Here is a 17907-nt window from a genome sequence, read left to right as displayed (position 1 = left end):
TCCACTCAGACGTGCACCAACATGCAAATTCAGCACAGACTATTTCAGTACATCAGAAAAAAATAACTGAAACAACAGAACTGGATTTGAAGAACTCAGACCTTTATCAGGTGAAATATGCAAGGGGAAGCAGCTCCAGAAAGGACTTTTCTTCAAGTTTAAAGACAAACAGTAAAAGCCTGGCTTTCCTTTGGTGAAAGGCAAGCCACACCTGTGTCAATAATCTGTGGTATTTAGTACTGCAGGGAGTGAAGAGTCTGCCACAGCATGTATGCCTGGCGGGGAGGAAGGAACAAGCATGTCTGTGGACATGTCTCATCTTCCAAACAGCTCAAGAGCTGGACTGAAGCCAGCAGCTCTAAGGCAGGTAAGGCAGCTTCAGGAACCAACAGTGCTGTGACCTACCTCCTTCTCAGGCAGTCAGAGCTGGAGAATCACAAGAACATGGGGCAAGGGGCAAAATTATAAAAAATGCCAAATGCTGTCTTGTTTCCTGTATGCAAAAACTGTTTAACCACTGCTGATATTCTCTGGCAATAAATAAGGTCAATAATGTAGTTAAAAAATAGGAACCAGGTATCAGCTGTTTTACTGTCTGAGCACTCAGGGCAGGAGGGCAGAAGGCAGCAGCAGCAGCTGAGATAACTCTACTGCCCCTAAAGGTTTTTTGCGAACAACGCCGACTGCTAAGCTGCCAAACTCTGGTTCCCTGGACACAGCACTGGGAAAGAGCATGCCAAACCTAAAACGAGGGGAAAATATGTGGAGTTGGAAGCACAGAGAGCATATTACACCGTGACATTAAAAGGAAGCTGGGATACAGGAAAAGATGCATTGGCAACTGCAGTGCTTATCACTGGCACCAGCAGGCTGTGCTCATAGGCAAAAGGTATGGGCAGGAAACGAACCCCTGGGCTCTAACCTTAACCCCAGCCCTGGAAACTGCACAGTTCACACTTGGAAAGTGTTTCAAAAGGGGTGCACAGCACAGCCACGAAGTACACAAAGCGACTTAAAAAATAAAGCTGGTCTTTAGCCAGTTCTGCCCCTCAGAGACCACTGACAGCCCAAAGCTAAGGGGAGGGGCAGGAAAAAAAAAAAAAAAAAGAACTTAAACTGTTTCTGATGAGACATACACACTTTATTCTACAACACACTTACAAACCAGTTATATCCTGCCAGATCCAGCCACTGTGCAAGCAGACCAATACCCAGCCATGTCAGCCATCATGGAGTGCACTGGTTTGGGGTGGAACAGAAGTTTTTATTACGTGTTCTTCAGTAACATGACCTTGAACACATTCTAAGTAGACTTTTTAAGACTACCTCTCAACAACTGAGAGCATCAAAGGCTAAAATTTTCTAAGCAACCTTCATAATTTGCCACCACCAAAGTAAAATATTTGAATTATTATCTAAGCTTACAAGTTCCAGCTTCTTTTATACAGCTTGCTGTGCAACACCAAAATGAAACAGCTGTGCTTTACCAATACAATTTTTCCCAAACACCTTTTCCCTTTCTTTGGAAGAAAACAGTTATACCTGAGGTGAAAGTTACTAAGTAGGCTCAGGCATCTTTTGAGAATCTGGCATGACTGCACTCTGAGAAATTAATATGCCTTATCAAAATACAAGTTAATTACAGGGATTACATTACTGCACACACCCACCCAGTTATAGTTCTTAGCACTTACTGCTTTTACTTCAAATCAAGACAATTTTTATATTCAAACAAACAGGTTAATTGGCAGGCAAGATTAAAAAAAAAACCAAACAAAATATTGCAATTAAAAGCCTCTAAGTATTAGTGCACACCTACACATCATAACACAGTAAAATTACAGGTAAGATGGATCAATAAAAGCTAAACATAATAAAGAGCTGGTGTTTATCAGGAGGTGGTACTTAGTCATGCTCAGTATCCCTCTGAAAGTTTGACATCCTTCTGCTAGATCCCAGTTTGGCTGCCTCTCCATACAATGTTACAAGGATACAGAGGGGAACCGTAAAACAAAACCAGAGAAGGAAAAAAAAAAAAAAATCGAAGTAGCCACCTGCTTTGAAAAACTGTTCCCATGTGCCAGGCATTCACTCGCCAAGGGAGTGGCAATATTTATCAGCTTCATTGCAGCAGCTAATCCTGATACCACAATCAAGGCTTAAGAGTTAATGATTTCCCCTGTGAAAACTGCAGTGTACAAGCTGCAGGGCTGGGCTCTATCCTTGACCAACACTTGCAAGCTGTTACTCATCCAGTCCTACAATACGAAGCACAGAACCCCCCAGACAGGCCTTCAAGCTCAAGGTTAGCATTTCATTTAAGGTTCATTTTCCTCCTTCCTGCAGAGCTGGTTCACTGAGTGAGCTCTGGGGTTTGTATCTTACTGCATCAAGGCTGTAACCATAGCCAGCTGCTGGCAGGAGCCCAAGCCACTGGTGCTCACTGCACAGCCTCTTAACCCTCCTCATTCCAAAGCACCACCAGCAGAACCCCAACTCTCACACCCATTTCCACAACACCCACAGTGTATATTCAGGGCTCGAATTCATCATTAACTGATGAATTGCAATGGGTTTACCTCATTAGTGTATGCTAAAGGATTTACCTTCTGCATACAGTTAGATTCAGACCCTGGAAAAGCCCTAGCCAGATCTAAAGAGCCTGTGATATCCACATTTCTATATGTTTTAATATTGTTTAATATTTAATATATGCTTTTATTTAATATATGTTTTAATATTTCATTATATATTTTTATATGTTTTAGTATTTCATTATATTTTAATATGTCATATTTCCTGTGATACCCATGTTTCTAGGTCTGTAATGTCTTACAGTGACATTGATAGAGCAGCTACAGCACTTGTCTGGGACAAAACAAAATAAAGTCATCCAAAAGTGTTAGCAAATAATAATCAAGTGCCTCACTTTTTGTCACACTTTGGGTTTACAGTAACTAGAACTCTGTCACTAGTTGTCATAGATATTGCAGGCTCAAGAGAATGAGGAAGGAGAACACTGCCACTTGGTGGAAAAGGGGGATAGAAGACGTGCAACTGCTCCAAGTAAAACTACTTTGACAATCATGTTCCACCTGCTCCCATCCCAAGGGAATTTCTTAACAGCATGGCTAGGACAGCTCCATCAGAGCCTGGCAGGATGCCCTGCAGCAACATGTCCCCTCCACTACCAGCACAGCACTGTGCTGCCTTGCAGTGTGCTGCATAGCAAAGGTGTGCTGCTTGCTGCTGCCTCTCCTCCAAGTGCTAGCTGACTATTTAGAACTGAAAAAAAACCAAACCCAAAAGGCCAGAAGAGGCTGTTCCCTTTTTCTGTTATGTATGGAGACAACTATTACTGATGACATGGAAGTCTGAAACTGCCAAAGTTCAGATCTGCCTCACTGCTATTCTTCTCACCTTTCATGCCTAGCTAGGAATTAAAACTATTTTTTTGCCTTTCAAAGTTTAACTACACTTTACATTTTTCACTTCTTGCAGAGTTCCTTCTGCAGAGCTTATCCAAGGTATCAAATGCTTTTAATCCTCAGTGTTTCTTTGCTTCCCCACTGAAGCTGAAACACTGCTCTGTGTATAGCCCTTTCTAATGACAAAATACATGTAGACCACAGCACACAGAACTCGCTGAAACCCAGAAGCTTTTTAAACAAGCCAACATGAATGTCAGCAACATGTTGAAGCAGTAGCCACACAATTCAATGGTAAAACTTCTGCAAGCATCATTATTCAGACAAGAGTTATTCTAGTCTGATTTTGTTCTTTTTTCTCAGATCTTCTCTCCATTGCTCTGAAGTCCTAGAGCCCCTTTAAAGACAGAAATGCATACAATTTCAAAAAAGCTCTACTACATGGGCTGTGGTGATGTACACCAAATTTCTCTTTTAAGGAAAACCTATTCTTCTTTCACAGTATGCCTTTGAATTCAGTTTTTACAGAAACATCTTGCTAGCATGCTTACCAGCCACAATGGCAAAAATGCAAAAGTAGAGAAAAGATAAAAGTGAGAGATTAACTTTCACCCTCTTTAAAAAAAACATCTTTCTTGCAACAAGAACAGGAAACAATACATTCCACTAAGTGCCTCCTACCTTATGCCAAAGGCATTAATGATACTTCACACAAGACTTGTGTACAGTACAGCTGCCAAGATTGTCAACCATGTAACACTATGAACCCATAAAAATATTGTGTATATTGGAAGAAGGTGCTGCTATAAAACTAATTTAAGCAGAATAGCTAAACACATTAATTTGTCGTCATCTTGTCCTACACTAATTCAAATGCCCTAAAAAAACCTTCAGTTTGCAACACAGTCCTCTGGTTTCCTTACAATCTGTGCTGTTACAAACCTGTTGTCCAGCAGAAATATGACATAAACCCAAGAGAAAGATGACTTCAACTATTTATGATGCAACTATATATTCAACTATCACCTGGGGATCTTATTTCACTTTATAAATTTTAAACACAACCTTTACAAAACTGCTTCATTCAGAAGGACAGAAAGAGAGATGGAGACAACTGAACTGATTTGGACATGTTTCATGACCTCTAGGAGCACGAGATCATTTATTCATCAGTTTGTTCTAAATGAAAAGAGTATTCTGACTAACACCAGTCATAAGAGAACTCTGTACCAAATACTACATCTCCCAGATCACTGCAAAATAGGTGTGATGCTGCCAGAAAACCCACCTCAGATCTAATGCACAAGATGACTAAGTTGATGAATGCAGATCTTCATCATGACAGCCCACAGTGCAACTGTTTAACTACCTCTGGCAGAAGCCAGAACTGAAGAAACAAACAAAACATTTTACAGCAACAAAATGGAAAGTATGAAACTAGCTACAGAAGATCACAAAGGAACACCAAGCCATGCTGTTAAGACTTATTCCTCTTGTACTGAACTTCCCCCCCACCACACCACCACACTTTCAAATACCTTTAGGTCACCAGCCTCAGGTTTTTCAGTCTCTGAATCGTCATCTTCCTACAAGACAAGAATTTACAGGATTAAGCTTAAAGAGCAGGCTTGGCAAGTAACTGCACTTACAGCAAAGGGCTCCCATTCAGCAGTAGTCCAGGGCCCTTTCCATAGGAGGTAGTTTTGCCCCACCCATTCATGACCAGAAACCAAGTCCTACAGTGAGGGAAAGAAGTGTTTGTTTGGGGCTTATGCTGGTTTTTTAGGCATCACTCAGTAGCAGATGTCCCCCATAAAACTCATGTAGCTCATGAATGCTCAGAATGCTCTGAATGCTCAGAACTAAATGATAAGCAGCTACAGAACTAGGAAAAAAAACATTTGTGATTTGATAATTCTGTCTCTTCCAGATGTCCTGGGGAACTTTCTAAACTTGCCCCCCTTTAGCAGCATTCACAAAAAAAGCAACATTTTACAAGCCCTGTTATACCCCCAAACACACATCAGCAACACACAGAGGACACACACCTGGCCACCACCCAACCAAACATGCAGGCTGGGTGAGGGTCTGGCCCAGCACCAAGTTCCAAAGATCTGGTGATGCCAACAGTCACCACATCTCTTATCTGTGCAGGGCTGTCACAGCCTTCTCAGCAGATAACATGAACTTACAAAGAAGGGAAACACTGACAAATTTCACTGTTTTCAGTAATAGACTCCAGTTGTTTTTTATTTCCACCCAGAAATAAACTAAAAAACTGGGCACACTTCTGCCCTGTGAGAGCTTACAACACTGAACTCAGCCTTGTGAAAAATTCTACACTACATGAGAAGCAAGCTCCAGCTTTGGTCCCAACTGTGAGGTAAGCTCACTGCCCCACCAGCTACCTCACTGGGCTCCCAAAGCTCTTGTGTTTCTAGGCATAAATACATACTCTGGGTTCAAAACACATTTGAGGAGCAGAACATGTTTTTCATGCTCACACAACTCAGCAGAATGGTTTTGCCTCCAAACTTTGCTACAAATTTCAATTTTTTGCCCCAGAACCAGTACCAGTAGATTCAAAAAGAAAAACAGAAAAGAAGTGAGATGGTATCTGAAATGGAAGAGTTTACAATAAAATGCTCAACTGAGCAAGTTCTGGTGAGACAAGGTAGAGATTAACCACACAACAATGTAAGTTTTAATTGCCTGAATTAACATGCCTATCCCCAGAAGGGAGACAAACTCCCTCACTTCAGCTACTTTCCAGCTCACCTTTCTGAAAGCTGCACATATGCCAGTAATTCAGTCTTAATTGTAAAAAATTTGTAACAGTAAGTCTGTAACTAGAAAACAATCATATTACCAAGTAACTTGGTATATCTCTGCTCTCCAGTGTCCCATCTATATTATAAAGACAAAAGCAGTTTTCAACAAAGCAACACTGGGTTGAATTATGCATGTCACAGGTAACTGAAACAGCTTCCAAAACCTCCTAACATAGCAGGGGGATCAGTGAAACAACCTTAACAAAGGAGCACTACAGAGAATTGCCTTTGAAAGCAACAGAGGCTCTTCAGTCACTGTTAAGGTAGATAACCAACCCCAGTCCAACTCACACTGCCTTCTAAAAAACAACTCATAACCAAGAGAAACTCCCAGAACAAGCAATATCAAGGAAGCTCTTAGTTCTGCATGTTTGTGCAGCAACCACATGTACAGGCAAGAGCTCCTCACTGGCATCAGGTTATTTGCTGCTCTTTTCCTCACAGCAGCTTGGACCTCCCAGAGGATAGACAGCTGCAGCCTGCACTGAAAAGTGTGCATGCAATACCCAGAGTAAACCTTTTACCTGCCCACCTGTCAATGCTAAGCACACCTGACTGTGACAATCATATGGATCGCACCTATTGCTTGTTTTTTTTTAGCTAAAGAGATGTCACTGGAGGAAGGTCTAAAAGTTTTAGATATAAGAATCACTAAATCAAGAAAGAAGCTTCATTACTTTGCTAAGCCAGATGCTAGGCAGACCCTGAATGTTACTGCTTGCACTTTCTCCAGTTAGCAACAGAACAAAACCAAAAGCAAGAGACTGACAGGTTTCTTATCTGCTAATTAAGAAAACAGGTGGCAGAAACAATGAGAGACTCATAAGAAACTGATCTCAGGCACACAAAGTAGATCTCAGCAAGAAAAGGTATAGTAACAGACCTGCTTTTTGGGCTACACAGCAGAGGAAAGAACAAGGAGAAGATAAGAACCTCCCCCTGCCCCACATCCCAACAAAACCTTATTGTTTTGCTCATGCAGCCACACGATAGAGCTACATCCCCTGTCTCCCAATGCACCCATTATGTTGATGTGATAGTTACAGACCTGTGACAAACAAAAGCCTCTCACATCTAGACAGGACACTTCCCAGCAAGGTAACCTGATGTAGTGAGTAGGTGGTGTTATACATGAAAGAGTAATTCAGGACATCACAGCACTTCATTCTGCTTAATCCTCCAGCTGACCATGCGACAGTGTGTTCCTCTTACAAAGTTCTCCTTTATATCAACTAAAGTTAAAAATAATTTTCATTTAGGGTAGCTTTTGACTTACATGAGCCTTTTACTCATGAAAGGGTCAAATGACATCAACAGAGTTAGTAACAAGAAACACAAGCTGCTGATGGGCTTCTGGACAAATGATGCCTAATTGAAAACAAAGTGAATAGAAATATTTGAGAAGTGCTGAAACCCACACGAGGAGTCAGACATTCTGGCTTCCATCATAGCTTGCAATTCAGAGGCTCTATTTTGAGATATAAAAGTCTACAATATATGAAAGGCATCAGGGAAAGCTCTCAGAGCTGAGATACTTACTGACTGCCTGCTGTTGTCATCATCCTCTTCTTCATACCCCTCCTCGTCCCCATCCACGCGTGTGAAGTCATCATCTCCGTACGCAACCGAGACCAGGCCTCCTTTCTCTCCTAAGAAGTAAGGGGGAAAGAAAACCATGGGGCAAAGGGGAGGTGACAACAAGCAGGGGGTTCCTCTCAGGGAAAAGAAGGCGGCGGGCTGGGGAAGGGTCCCCGGCGCGGCACGCCCGGGCCCACCACCTCCCCCGGACCCCTTCCCCGCCCTCACCCGTGGCCGCTCCGCCATCGCTTCCCGCCGTCCCAGCTTCGCTGTCCGACTCCGGGTCTGAATCCTCAGCGTAAACGGCCAACGAGGAGAGGACGCTCCGCTTCGCCGCCGCCATCTTCCCCCCGCCTAACAGCGGCCTTCCGGCGCATGGAGGTGACGCGACAGCGCGGTCGCCATAGCAACACCGCCCTCCTCCCGCCTTTCGCGGGCCCACGGCGCAGCGGGAAAGCTCCGGCAGCGCGCGCAAGGCGGGAGGAGAGGAACCCTCGTCCAGGAGGAGCGAGGTTCTTGTGAGGGAGGGAGAAGAGGGATAAAAGGTGCGCGCCCCGCTTGTAGCAGGGCCCTTTAAGAGCTGCTGTGACGTCATCTCCCTGCGTCGCGACAGCACCTGCGGGATCGTGACTGAGTGCGAGAGGGTGGGGAAGGGGGTCGGAGGGGTATGGCGGGGGAGGAACTGCGCCTGAGGGTGTGGGAGGACACAGCCCCCAGAGGGAGGGGAAGGGGGTGTGAGAGGAGGACCCCAGGATTCCCGCGCTCCCCCCGTGTGGGTGGGTTCGGGGGTGGGGAGGAAGGGGGCAGCAAGGGGCCCCCACCGCTATGGCCCCCCCGGCCCCAAGGTGTGCTCGGCCCGTGCCCCTTGGCGAGGACTCAGTGGGGTCTGCCCCGGAATAAGTGATGTCGGGGTCCCCTCCACTAAAGGAACCGGGATGGCATCCTCGGGGGGCGAAAAATAAAAGAGGGGAAGCTGGCAGGGGGAGGTCCCGGCCAGGGGAGGGTGGTGGCGCTCCGGTTTAGATTCGGTTCCTGTCACTGTTCGCAGCTTCTCTAAAATGAGCGGCCAGGCCCCCCCTGGCCTGGAAGGCAGGGTCCGGAAAACCCTGCGGAAGGTCTTCGGGTTTGAGTCCTTCAAGACTTCCCTGCAGGAAAGCGCGACCATGACTGTGGCGAGAGGTGAGGCTGTGAAACGCGTCTGATTTCCCCTCCCTCCGTCAGGGTGGTTCTGCAGGAGCTGTGACCATTCCTGCTTTGAGGAGATATCCCTTGGACTCAGCAGGACCTCCAGGCCCTCCTCGGCTGATCAGGCTGCGAACCATCAGCTGCCCTGGCAGGTCACAGTGTGAATGAGAACAGCTCTCAGGATATGGTTACAGTTTTCATCTCTCCAGCAGTTCTGCAGATGTGCTGTTGATAACAGACTGGCCAGGAGCAGTGTTCTGCCAACAGGGTCTGCCTGTTAACATAAGCATTGCCTTGAGTGAAGTGGACAGTTACTGACTTATTATCTGTGGTTGAGAATTCCAACCCTTATTTCTTATAATGTACCTTTCTGTTATAAACTTTAAGAGGGTGTGGTAAAGATCAGTCATGGGGCTGCTAATTTGGTAACTGAAAGTCTGTAAGATGACTGAAAGCAACTCACCTCGAGGAGAATTAGCACGAATAACTTGTTTAACTTCTCTTTATCTTGGTTTCTGTGTATCTTCTGGTACTTTTGTAAGACTGTTTCTAAGTGTTTACAAAGCAATCAGAGATTCTTTGAAGGAAACCATTGCAGGCATGTAAAGTACTGTTATACTTTTACCACCTGAAATTAAGTGTCTTGTGTAGGTATGCCACACACACACACACATATGCTGTTTCTCACAGACCAAAAACCTTTGTGCCCCCTGTCCAGTCAGAGCCCTGGGAACCACTCAGTAGCTTTGAGCTTTCTTCTGTTGTCTTTGCAGGGGAGAAGGATGTCTTTGTATGCATGCCCACAGGGGCAGGGAAATCCTTGTGCTACCAGCTTCCTGCAGTTCTGGCAGTGGGCATCACCATTGTCATTTCACCTCTGATTGCACTGATTCAGGTAACTGTCTCCTGTTAGCTGTTGGAAAGCACTCAGTGAAGGGGGGCAGGAGGCACTGGAGGCACAGCTGCCTCTTGTCTTTCTGCCCACAAGTCTCTGTTCTTGGCCTGCCTCTGCATTCTCTTGATGTCTCGGCATGTTTTCCTTACCCTGGTGATAAATGAAGAGGTTGCAACTTAGATGCAGAGCAGAGTAATTCTGGTATGATACTATGCAGTTCTCTAAAAGGAGGTTTTTCTTCTTTAATAATAACCTGGTGGGTTTTATAACTGAGCTTTTCTCCATTTTCCCCAGTTATCGTTTACCTCCCATGTGCTATAGAGAAGCAGCAAAGCAGAGTACTTCAAATAGACCAAACTGGATCTTTCCCCAGAAGAAAACTGCCATTTTACCTATAAAGGGATAACTCCAAGAGTGATGAAGTTGCCTTTGAAGGCATAATTTGTTCTGCATCAAAATGTCTTTCTGGTGCTGTCAGTCTTTCTGTTACCAGAAGCAGCTCAGCTGCTCCTTGAGCACTTTCATCTGTGACACTTCTGTTTTCTGTATTTTGTCTACTGTTTCATCACCTGTTGGGAGAAGCACTTCCCTGTAAGAGCAGCTGTAGCATTGCTTAGACTTCTGTAAAACATCTGTTTAGCTTTGCACGACATCTGGTGTTGTAGGCTGCTGTTTTGGGTTGAGGCTTTTTGATTTGTATTTTGTAACTCCTTTATGGTCTTAATGTAATATCCAGTAAGAATGAAGAGCAGGCTTGGTAACACATCTCAGAAAGGTGTTATAAATTGTGAACTTTTTCCAAGTGTGAGGATTTCTGATCAAATTCCAACTCAGACAATATTGTATCACTGAAATGGAAGTTAAAAAAATTACCATTGGTAAGATTTGCTGGTGAAGCAGAATGTATCAGAGTGACAAATAGATTGAGATAGGCTCAGGGAGTCCTAGGGAACAGAGCTGGAGTGAACCTTCAGAGGTCTTCTCATCAAGACCTGAGATGAGGAGGCTGAGAGTTGATTTTGTGAGCAGGAAACAATGGCTATTAAGTCAGTTAATGAAAACAGTTAGTTATTGAGTAAAGTAAGGAGATACTTGTTTTTCAGGGCTATTTATATCTTCTGAAATGTTAATCCTTGTGAAGTGCAAGTGAGCAGCTTGGGGTAGGGAAAGAGGGTAGAATTTATATGCCCAGGGTTCATCTGGATGTAACTGGATGTGTTACACTGTTTTCTTCCTGGATTTCATGGCTGATTCTCACCTGGACTTGATACTGTTCAGTGGTGATTTGCATGATCCTTCTATTTTGTCCTATGTCAGCTGTGTTTATAACATCCTTTAGTTATTTTGGAATGAAACACACTCTTATTGTATGGTGGTGGCATTCATCTTCCATCTGTCACAACTTGATAGTGTAAATCTTGAGAGATATTGGTGGCTTGTTTCAGCTCATTGTAGCTATGATGAGTCCTTTTGCACAGACCCCTGTTGGTGTTCCCCAGCAGCAAACAAACTGTCTTAAAGTGAATGGATGCACAAAAATGCAGTTGGATGCAAGAGTTGGACAGATTTGCTCACAGCTGAAGATGAAAGCTGAAGTTCTAAACACCCAGCCTGCAGGCATATGTTGTCCTGAGACTTGATCCTGGAGGTAGAAGCTGGTGCCTCACCTGGATCTCCCCAGTAGTCTTGGTGACGGTGACTTTTATTTCCATTTGCCTTTCATTTCTTTTCAATTTTGTATTTATTGTAGGATCAAGTGGATCACTTGCTGGCTCTGAAGATCAAAGCCTGCTCTCTCAACTCCAAGCTTTCTGCCCAGGAAAAGAAGGCAATCCTGGCTGACTTGGCAAGTGAGAAGCCCCAAGTAAAACTCCTGTACCTCACCCCAGAGATGGCAGCTGCCTCTTCCTTCCAACCTACTCTGAACTCTTTGCTGTCCCGTAACCTCTTGTCCTACCTGATCATTGATGAAGCTCACTGCGTCTCCCAGTGGGGCCACGACTTCCGACCCGATTACCTGCGGCTGGGTGCCCTGCGCACCCGGGTACCCAGCACTCCCTGTGTTGCCCTGACTGCCACGGCCACCAAGCAGGTCCAGGAGGACATTGTGGCAGCACTTAAGCTAAGGCAGCCACTGGCCATGTTTAAGACTCCTTGCTTCAGATCTAACTTGTTCTATGATGTGCAGTTCAAAGAGCTCTTGACGGATCCATACGCCAACTTGAAGGACTTCTGTCTGAAGGCACTTGAAGTGAAGAACACCACTGGGGTAGGTTTTATATTTAGGGAAGGAGGATAAACTGAACAAAATCTATCTTAATGGTCACTGGCCTTCCAGTAATAAATCTATCTTAATGGTCACTGGCCTTCCAGTAATAAATCTATCTTAATGGTCACTGGCCTTCCAGTAATTGGTATGGTCTGTGGCGGGGAAGGAGGAGGTTCCTGGAAGGAAAATGCTCACAAATGTTTTTAGTTCCTCTAAAATAGGTAGAATGTGAAGGCTGCATTCTTTTCAGGCATTAGTCTAAAAAAAAATGGATGAGGAATATGAAACTAGCATTTCTTTGTTTGTCATATCCCAGGCAATCGTTGAATGTTTGGTGTTCTGTACTTCAGCTGTGGCAGGAGTGAGCAGAAGCATTTGAAGTGTTTTATTGAATTTCCTGCTCTAACACTAATTCCCCAAATAACTTCTGGCAACTCAGTTATAGCCTCTGCACGTGAGTTTATTGGAGGCAGACTACTTCTTGCCTAGTGCCCACTGGGGACCATATCTGGTGGATGTTTAGTCTTATAGGACTTAGAAGAAAACTTTTTGTGTCTGATTTACTTTTGTGCTGTAGCAGTATCTTTTCAATTCCTGGAGAATCAGCTTGTAGAAGAGATGAGCTTTAGGCACCCCCCCTGTCTCTTCCATACTGATGACTGCAGCTTTGTTGATTGGCTTCAGACAGTGTCATGGACCTTCTCTCCTGTCCTCCCAGGTGTACTCTGGCTGTGGCATTGTGTACTGCAGGATGAGGGACGTGTGTGACCAGCTGGCTATTGAACTGAGCTACCGAGGAGTCAAAGCCAAGGCATATCATGCAGGTATTGGAAGCTGTGTCTGCATCTCTCTGTAGCTGATAGAACTGAACTGTCCCACCTTCAAGGCTTGGGTTGGGACTACCTAGAAAACACCTTTCTAGGCATGGTCTTATGCATCAGGTCTGTGAGGTACATGTGGGGCCTTCACTCCGCAACTGTTGGTTTTGTTGGATCTTGCCTAATATGTACAACTGGACTAAATATAACAACAGCTTTATCCCAGGAGAGATATGAATTTTTCTCTTTGGAACAGAAACAACTGCTGCTGACTTCTGCTTGCTCATGGGCAGAGAGGACTGTGTACAGAGAGGAGTGTGTTAGGGGCTTTGCTCACTACAGCAGCTCAGAGGAGGAAGAAAATCCTCATTTCTTTTCTATTTTTTCTTTTTTCCTTCCTTTTTTTTGTTCTCATTTTTTCCTTCCTTCTTTTTCCATTCCCAGGGCTCAAGGCAGCTGACAGGACTTCAGTCCAGAATGAATGGATGGAAGAGAAGATCCCTGTTATTGTTGCAACCATCAGTTTTGGAATGGGAGTAGACAAAGCAAATGTAAGGTGTGTGAGACTGAGTGTTGGGCACCACTAGAGCCTGAAACCTGAGCAGTGGGAAAGGGAAAGCCTCAGTCTCTCTATTACCAGATAAACCTTACTCAAATGCCTGATGAACACTTGCTAAAACCCACAATACCAGACCTGGAGGTTTTTTATCTTAAAAGCAGCAAAAACAAACCTGGAAGGGTTTTGTGAAGGAAAGAACAACAAAGCACTAGAGCTCCTCTTTGTTAGTCATCTTTGAAACCAAGAAAAACTGGAGGAATGCTTGTTTTTTGCCACACCCTCCAGGGTTTCATAAAGAGACATCTTGATACAATCACAGCTGTCCCTTTCATTTCTCTTAGTGCAATAATTGCTGTTAAATAACAGTGGGAAAATCTGCAACTAAAATAATTCATATGCCCTCTACTAAAATAGTCAGAATCAGCTTTTTTTAGACATCTCCCTTTGCAGTGCAGTGCAGAATGAGTAGCAAAAATGGCAGTAATCATATAAAAAATACAGCTTTAGTCAAAGGACAGAAATTTTGCACATGTTTTCCATTGCTGTTCCTCTGGGACTTCTAACCATTACCATAATTGCTCCATGTTGTTAGAATTCCTGTACCACCATGTGCAGGTGGTTAGTACTGTGAGCTGTGATCACTTCATAGAGGGGTAACTCTATCCCTGTTATCTGCAGCTCACACAACACCCCCAATAGTGCTGATCTTTCCTCTAAAATCCTCTTAAAGCAATTGCTCTGAATGCTGCAGGAGAGGGGCAGGACATCACTGAGACAATCACATTGGTCCATAACTATGCCCCCCTTCTGTCTGTGTCACTGTGCTGGCAGATAACAGGATCCTGTAGCAATGCACTCCTTTACTGCTTGATATGTGTTACCCAGCAGAGATATGAGAAGTCTCTGATAGCAACATGAATTAATGATCTGCTAAAACCCTTCTGCTCTGCTCAGAACAGCTATCATTAAAAAAAGTAAACTGGAGACTAACTGAAATGTGTAGGGCTGACTGAGAGTGAAATATACCTGAAATGTGCTTGTTACATGGTCAGTTTCCAAGGAACAGAGCTAAAGTTACTCTTTACAGGATGTTTTTAATAGTTTAAATTACACCTGAGCCCAGGCAGCAATGCACTGCTGCTTAGCCTTAGCTCTATGTTGGCAGAGTTTTAAGTGTTTGTGTGTATGCTGTCAACTAAGATCAGGTCTAACAAGTTCTGGTGGTGACTTTTCTGCACAAGAAGGAAAACAGATGTGGTTTCTCTTTTTCTAATGGAATCTGCTCCTCTCTTCACTGCTAATTCAGTTTTGTTTGAGATTATTTATGTATTTCTTTAGTAAACTTCCTGATAGGGATTAAAAGTTCTGCTGCTTCCTGCCTGGCCCATTTTTGGAGCTTTTGTGTCTGGAGAAACGTGTTTGCTTGCTTTTTGTCATTTACTTTTTTTTGCCACACCCATATGCATCATACCTGCCTCTGGGACATGCTGGTTTTGAGGCAGACTGGTATGTAAAACTTGGCAGTGTTACTGTAGTGTAAAATCCTCTCAACACTGGTATAAGATGAATTGCTGAATATTCAGGTACAAGCAGGTTTAAAGCAGTCTTACAGTGGTGTGTTGAAAACCTTGCTTCAGAGATTACATAGTTCAGTGATGATTCATGGTCATATTTGCTGGTCAGGAAGAATGCCTACATCTACAAGTGGGCTTCATGAGACAGAATTTCCCATGCCCACTTTGTTGGCAAAGAAGTGTCTTTTTCAAATCAAGTATTTCAAATTATGTTCTGTCATGTTCAAACTGTGTTCCACAAAATAAACAGGACTTTTCTGTTCTGTATGTTATAGTTAAATCTCCCAAACTCCTTAAAGCTATGTCCTTATTCTCACTCTGCATAGCTGTACAATTGTATGCACATTTGGGATATTTGTGTGCTGATTCTTTTCCATCCATTTGGAGTGACAACCTGCTCACCTGTTTTTCAGGTGTATTTGTTTTCTTACAGCTCTGCTGCTTTCCTTGTGTCTCATGTTAAGAGGACTTAAATTTCTGCATGCAAAATCCCTTGCTATATTAAATCCTGTCTTCTGCACTTTTACTGCCCTATTTTTTACTATTGATGATGTCCACAAACAGCACAGTTATGTATGCATTCCTGTTGTCTTATCCCATGCAGATTTGTTGCCCACTGGAATATTGCTAAATCAATGGCTGGGTATTACCAAGAATCTGGGAGAGCTGGGAGAGATGGGAAGCCCTCCTGCTGCCGACTCTATTACTCAAGGAATGACCGGGACCAAGTCAGCTTCCTGATCAAGAAGGAGCTCTCTAACATCCAAGTAAGATCTGCAGAATAGTATCCACCTGCCCACATATGCTGCCTTTGCCCTGATCTGGTTTGCCTCTTGTCTGCAGTGACCTCTGAATGTGCAAAGATTAAATGAGTTTTCCTGAGTCTAGAGCTGTCTGCAGCCTTGTTTCGAGGGATGACAGAAGGCAGAGAAGCAGGAAGGGAAAAGGGAGTCAGAGGCAGTTCCAGCCCAGTTACAGAGACATGGGAGAGCAGAAGTGTGGAGCAGAGAGAGTGTGATGTCTGTACCTGTTTGCCATATTCATCAGAAGGGTTAGATTTGGTCATTGTTAGAGTTTCTTTATCTGTTTATATTTAAATGGAAAACTACAGTTACTGTCCCTGTCTACTTTCAGGAAAAAAAAGGCACCTTAAAAGAATCTGACAAAGCTGTGATGACAGCATTTGATGCCATTGTGAACTTCTGTGAGGAGCTGGGGTGAGTGAGCTTTCAGAGTCCGTTTAATGTGGGGGAAGCCATTTACTATCACTTCTGAGGCATTGTTATGGCTGAGATCTTGCATGTCAAGGAAAAAGAAACTACAGAATTAATTGCCTGATATTTTACTGTCTGAGCTGAAGAAAGTGTCCCTGAGACATCTCTCGCTCACTCCCACCTCTAAGTTAACAGAGATGTGGGTTTTGGAGCCTGCCCAAGTGACTCAGTGATGTTTAACTACTCTGGCTATGAATTTTACTAGGTTCTATCTTTGATGATGGGTTGACTTAGTTCCATTTGCTTTTGCTTTGGTTCCTCCTTCACCACATCATCTCTCTTAGAAGACAAACAGCTTGACCAGTGATGGAAGTGTGTAGATTTAATGTTTCTTTAAATCTCAGAGGCAGTACAGAGTATCTGTGATTCTCACTGACATTCAAATGAGCCGATGGTGCTTCGAATGCTTCAGAAACAGGCTCAAATTATGGACATGCCCAGTCTAAATGCAGACTAGAAACCACAACATGCATTGTTCAGGCTTAGTTCATGACTTGTAAGCTGTAATTGTGCTAATTGCTGTTCTATGCTGGATAAGACATCAAAGCTATAATTTTGCCTGTAGGAGAGCAGTATATGTCCACTGACTGAAAATGGCCAACATGCTTCTTGCTTTCCAGTCTGCATTTTGTTTCATTTTTTTGCACCTGTGTTAAGACATGGTTTTCTGTGTGACTGGAACATGTGCTTCTTTCCTGATACCTTAGAGAGCAGGCACTCTCCTCGTGGTCATGTCTGGTAAACAAATCCTGTTTTTATGGTGTTGCTTTGTGAGAGTATTGCTTGTACTGAAGTTTAGCACAACCGTGAGTAGTCCTAGAGCACTCCTTTGCCCAAAATCAAGGTGATTGTGGGAAGAGGCTACTAGGAGGCTTCTTGCTGTAACAAGTTCTTAGCCAAGTAAGTGGATCAAACTCTGTTCTTTCTGATGTTTGTTACCAGGTCACTGTGAGAGTGGCTGGATAGATGTCTGTTTGTGTCTTGGTTTTATATAATCTGAGAGAGAGCTGTATCTATCTGCTTAGATGCTAACCTCATGAAACCTTTTATTAGTATCTATTCTGCCTTCATTCCTAAGTTGGTTATCAGTAGAGTTAGCTGTGTCAATCATATCTGAGAATGGTCACTTGTGCCATTCCAACTGGAATCACTGAACTAACCTTGCACAAGCCAGAAGCAGTCACAGGACATTCCAGGGTGGTGTTCCAGTGAGGGCATGAGTTAGGCTTTGTGTAACCATCTTACAGCATCCCCCACTTCATGCATGCTCTGAAGAGCCTCACTGCTACCTGGAGTGAGCCCTTTTCTAGAGCTGCACTGCAGCAGTGAGGCAGTAACTGAAATCATTCTCTTTTGCTTAGACGAATAGTAATGGAAATAAGATTTGACTGGGTACATAAGAGAAATTTCTTGAAGAGAATATCGGTGACCTAATTAGAAATCATGTCTCCTATACTCTTTCTTCCCTCTCCTAGCCTAGTATGTTCTTTCTGCTG

General features: G+C 43.7%; 2 protein-coding genes across 13 annotated transcripts in view; one reads left to right on the top strand and one right to left on the bottom strand.

The window, feature by feature from the left end:
• Nucleotides 1–8435, bottom strand: part of SAP30BP (SAP30 binding protein) — a 28029-nt gene extending 19594 nt beyond the window's left edge. The window contains exons 1-3 of one of the 2 annotated variants that reach the window (XM_071764585.1): nt 8066–8435; nt 7799–7908; nt 4967–5014 (exon numbers count right to left, since the gene is read on the bottom strand). In XM_071764585.1, the coding sequence (XP_071620686.1) occupies nt 4967–5014; nt 7799–7908; nt 8066–8432 (525 nt within the window). In that variant the 5' untranslated portion in view covers nt 8433–8435. The remainder of the gene's footprint in view (nt 1–4966; nt 5015–7798; nt 7909–8065) is intronic. The other variant, XM_071764586.1, reaches the window with a different exon arrangement.
• RECQL5 (RecQ like helicase 5) overlaps nt 8386–17907 on the top strand; it is a 37237-nt gene continuing 27715 nt past the window's right edge. For 8 of the 11 annotated variants that reach the window (XR_011729989.1, XR_011729988.1, XR_011729987.1 and 5 more), the window contains exons 1-8: nt 8428–8481; nt 8886–9016; nt 9796–9917; nt 11668–12186; nt 12905–13010; nt 13449–13560; nt 15742–15904; nt 16272–16354. Coding sequence is in view for 7 of the 11 variants with exons in the window: in XM_071764560.1 (XP_071620661.1) it covers nt 8896–9016; nt 9796–9917; nt 11668–12186; nt 12905–13010; nt 13449–13560; nt 15742–15904; nt 16272–16354 (1226 nt within the window). In the remaining 4 variants the exon portion in view is untranslated. Of the gene's footprint in view, nt 8482–8885; nt 9017–9795; nt 9918–11667; nt 12187–12904; nt 13011–13448; nt 13561–15741; nt 15905–16271; nt 16359–17907 lie in introns of those variants that run through there. The other 3 variants (XM_071764562.1, XM_071764558.1, XM_071764564.1) reach the window with 3 other exon arrangements.

This window comes from Heliangelus exortis, chromosome 20 (assembly GCF_036169615.1).
Source record: "Heliangelus exortis chromosome 20, bHelExo1.hap1, whole genome shotgun sequence".
NCBI lineage: Eukaryota > Metazoa > Chordata > Aves > Apodiformes > Trochilidae > Heliangelus > Heliangelus exortis.
This window is presented reverse-complemented; position numbering and strand designations above follow the sequence as displayed.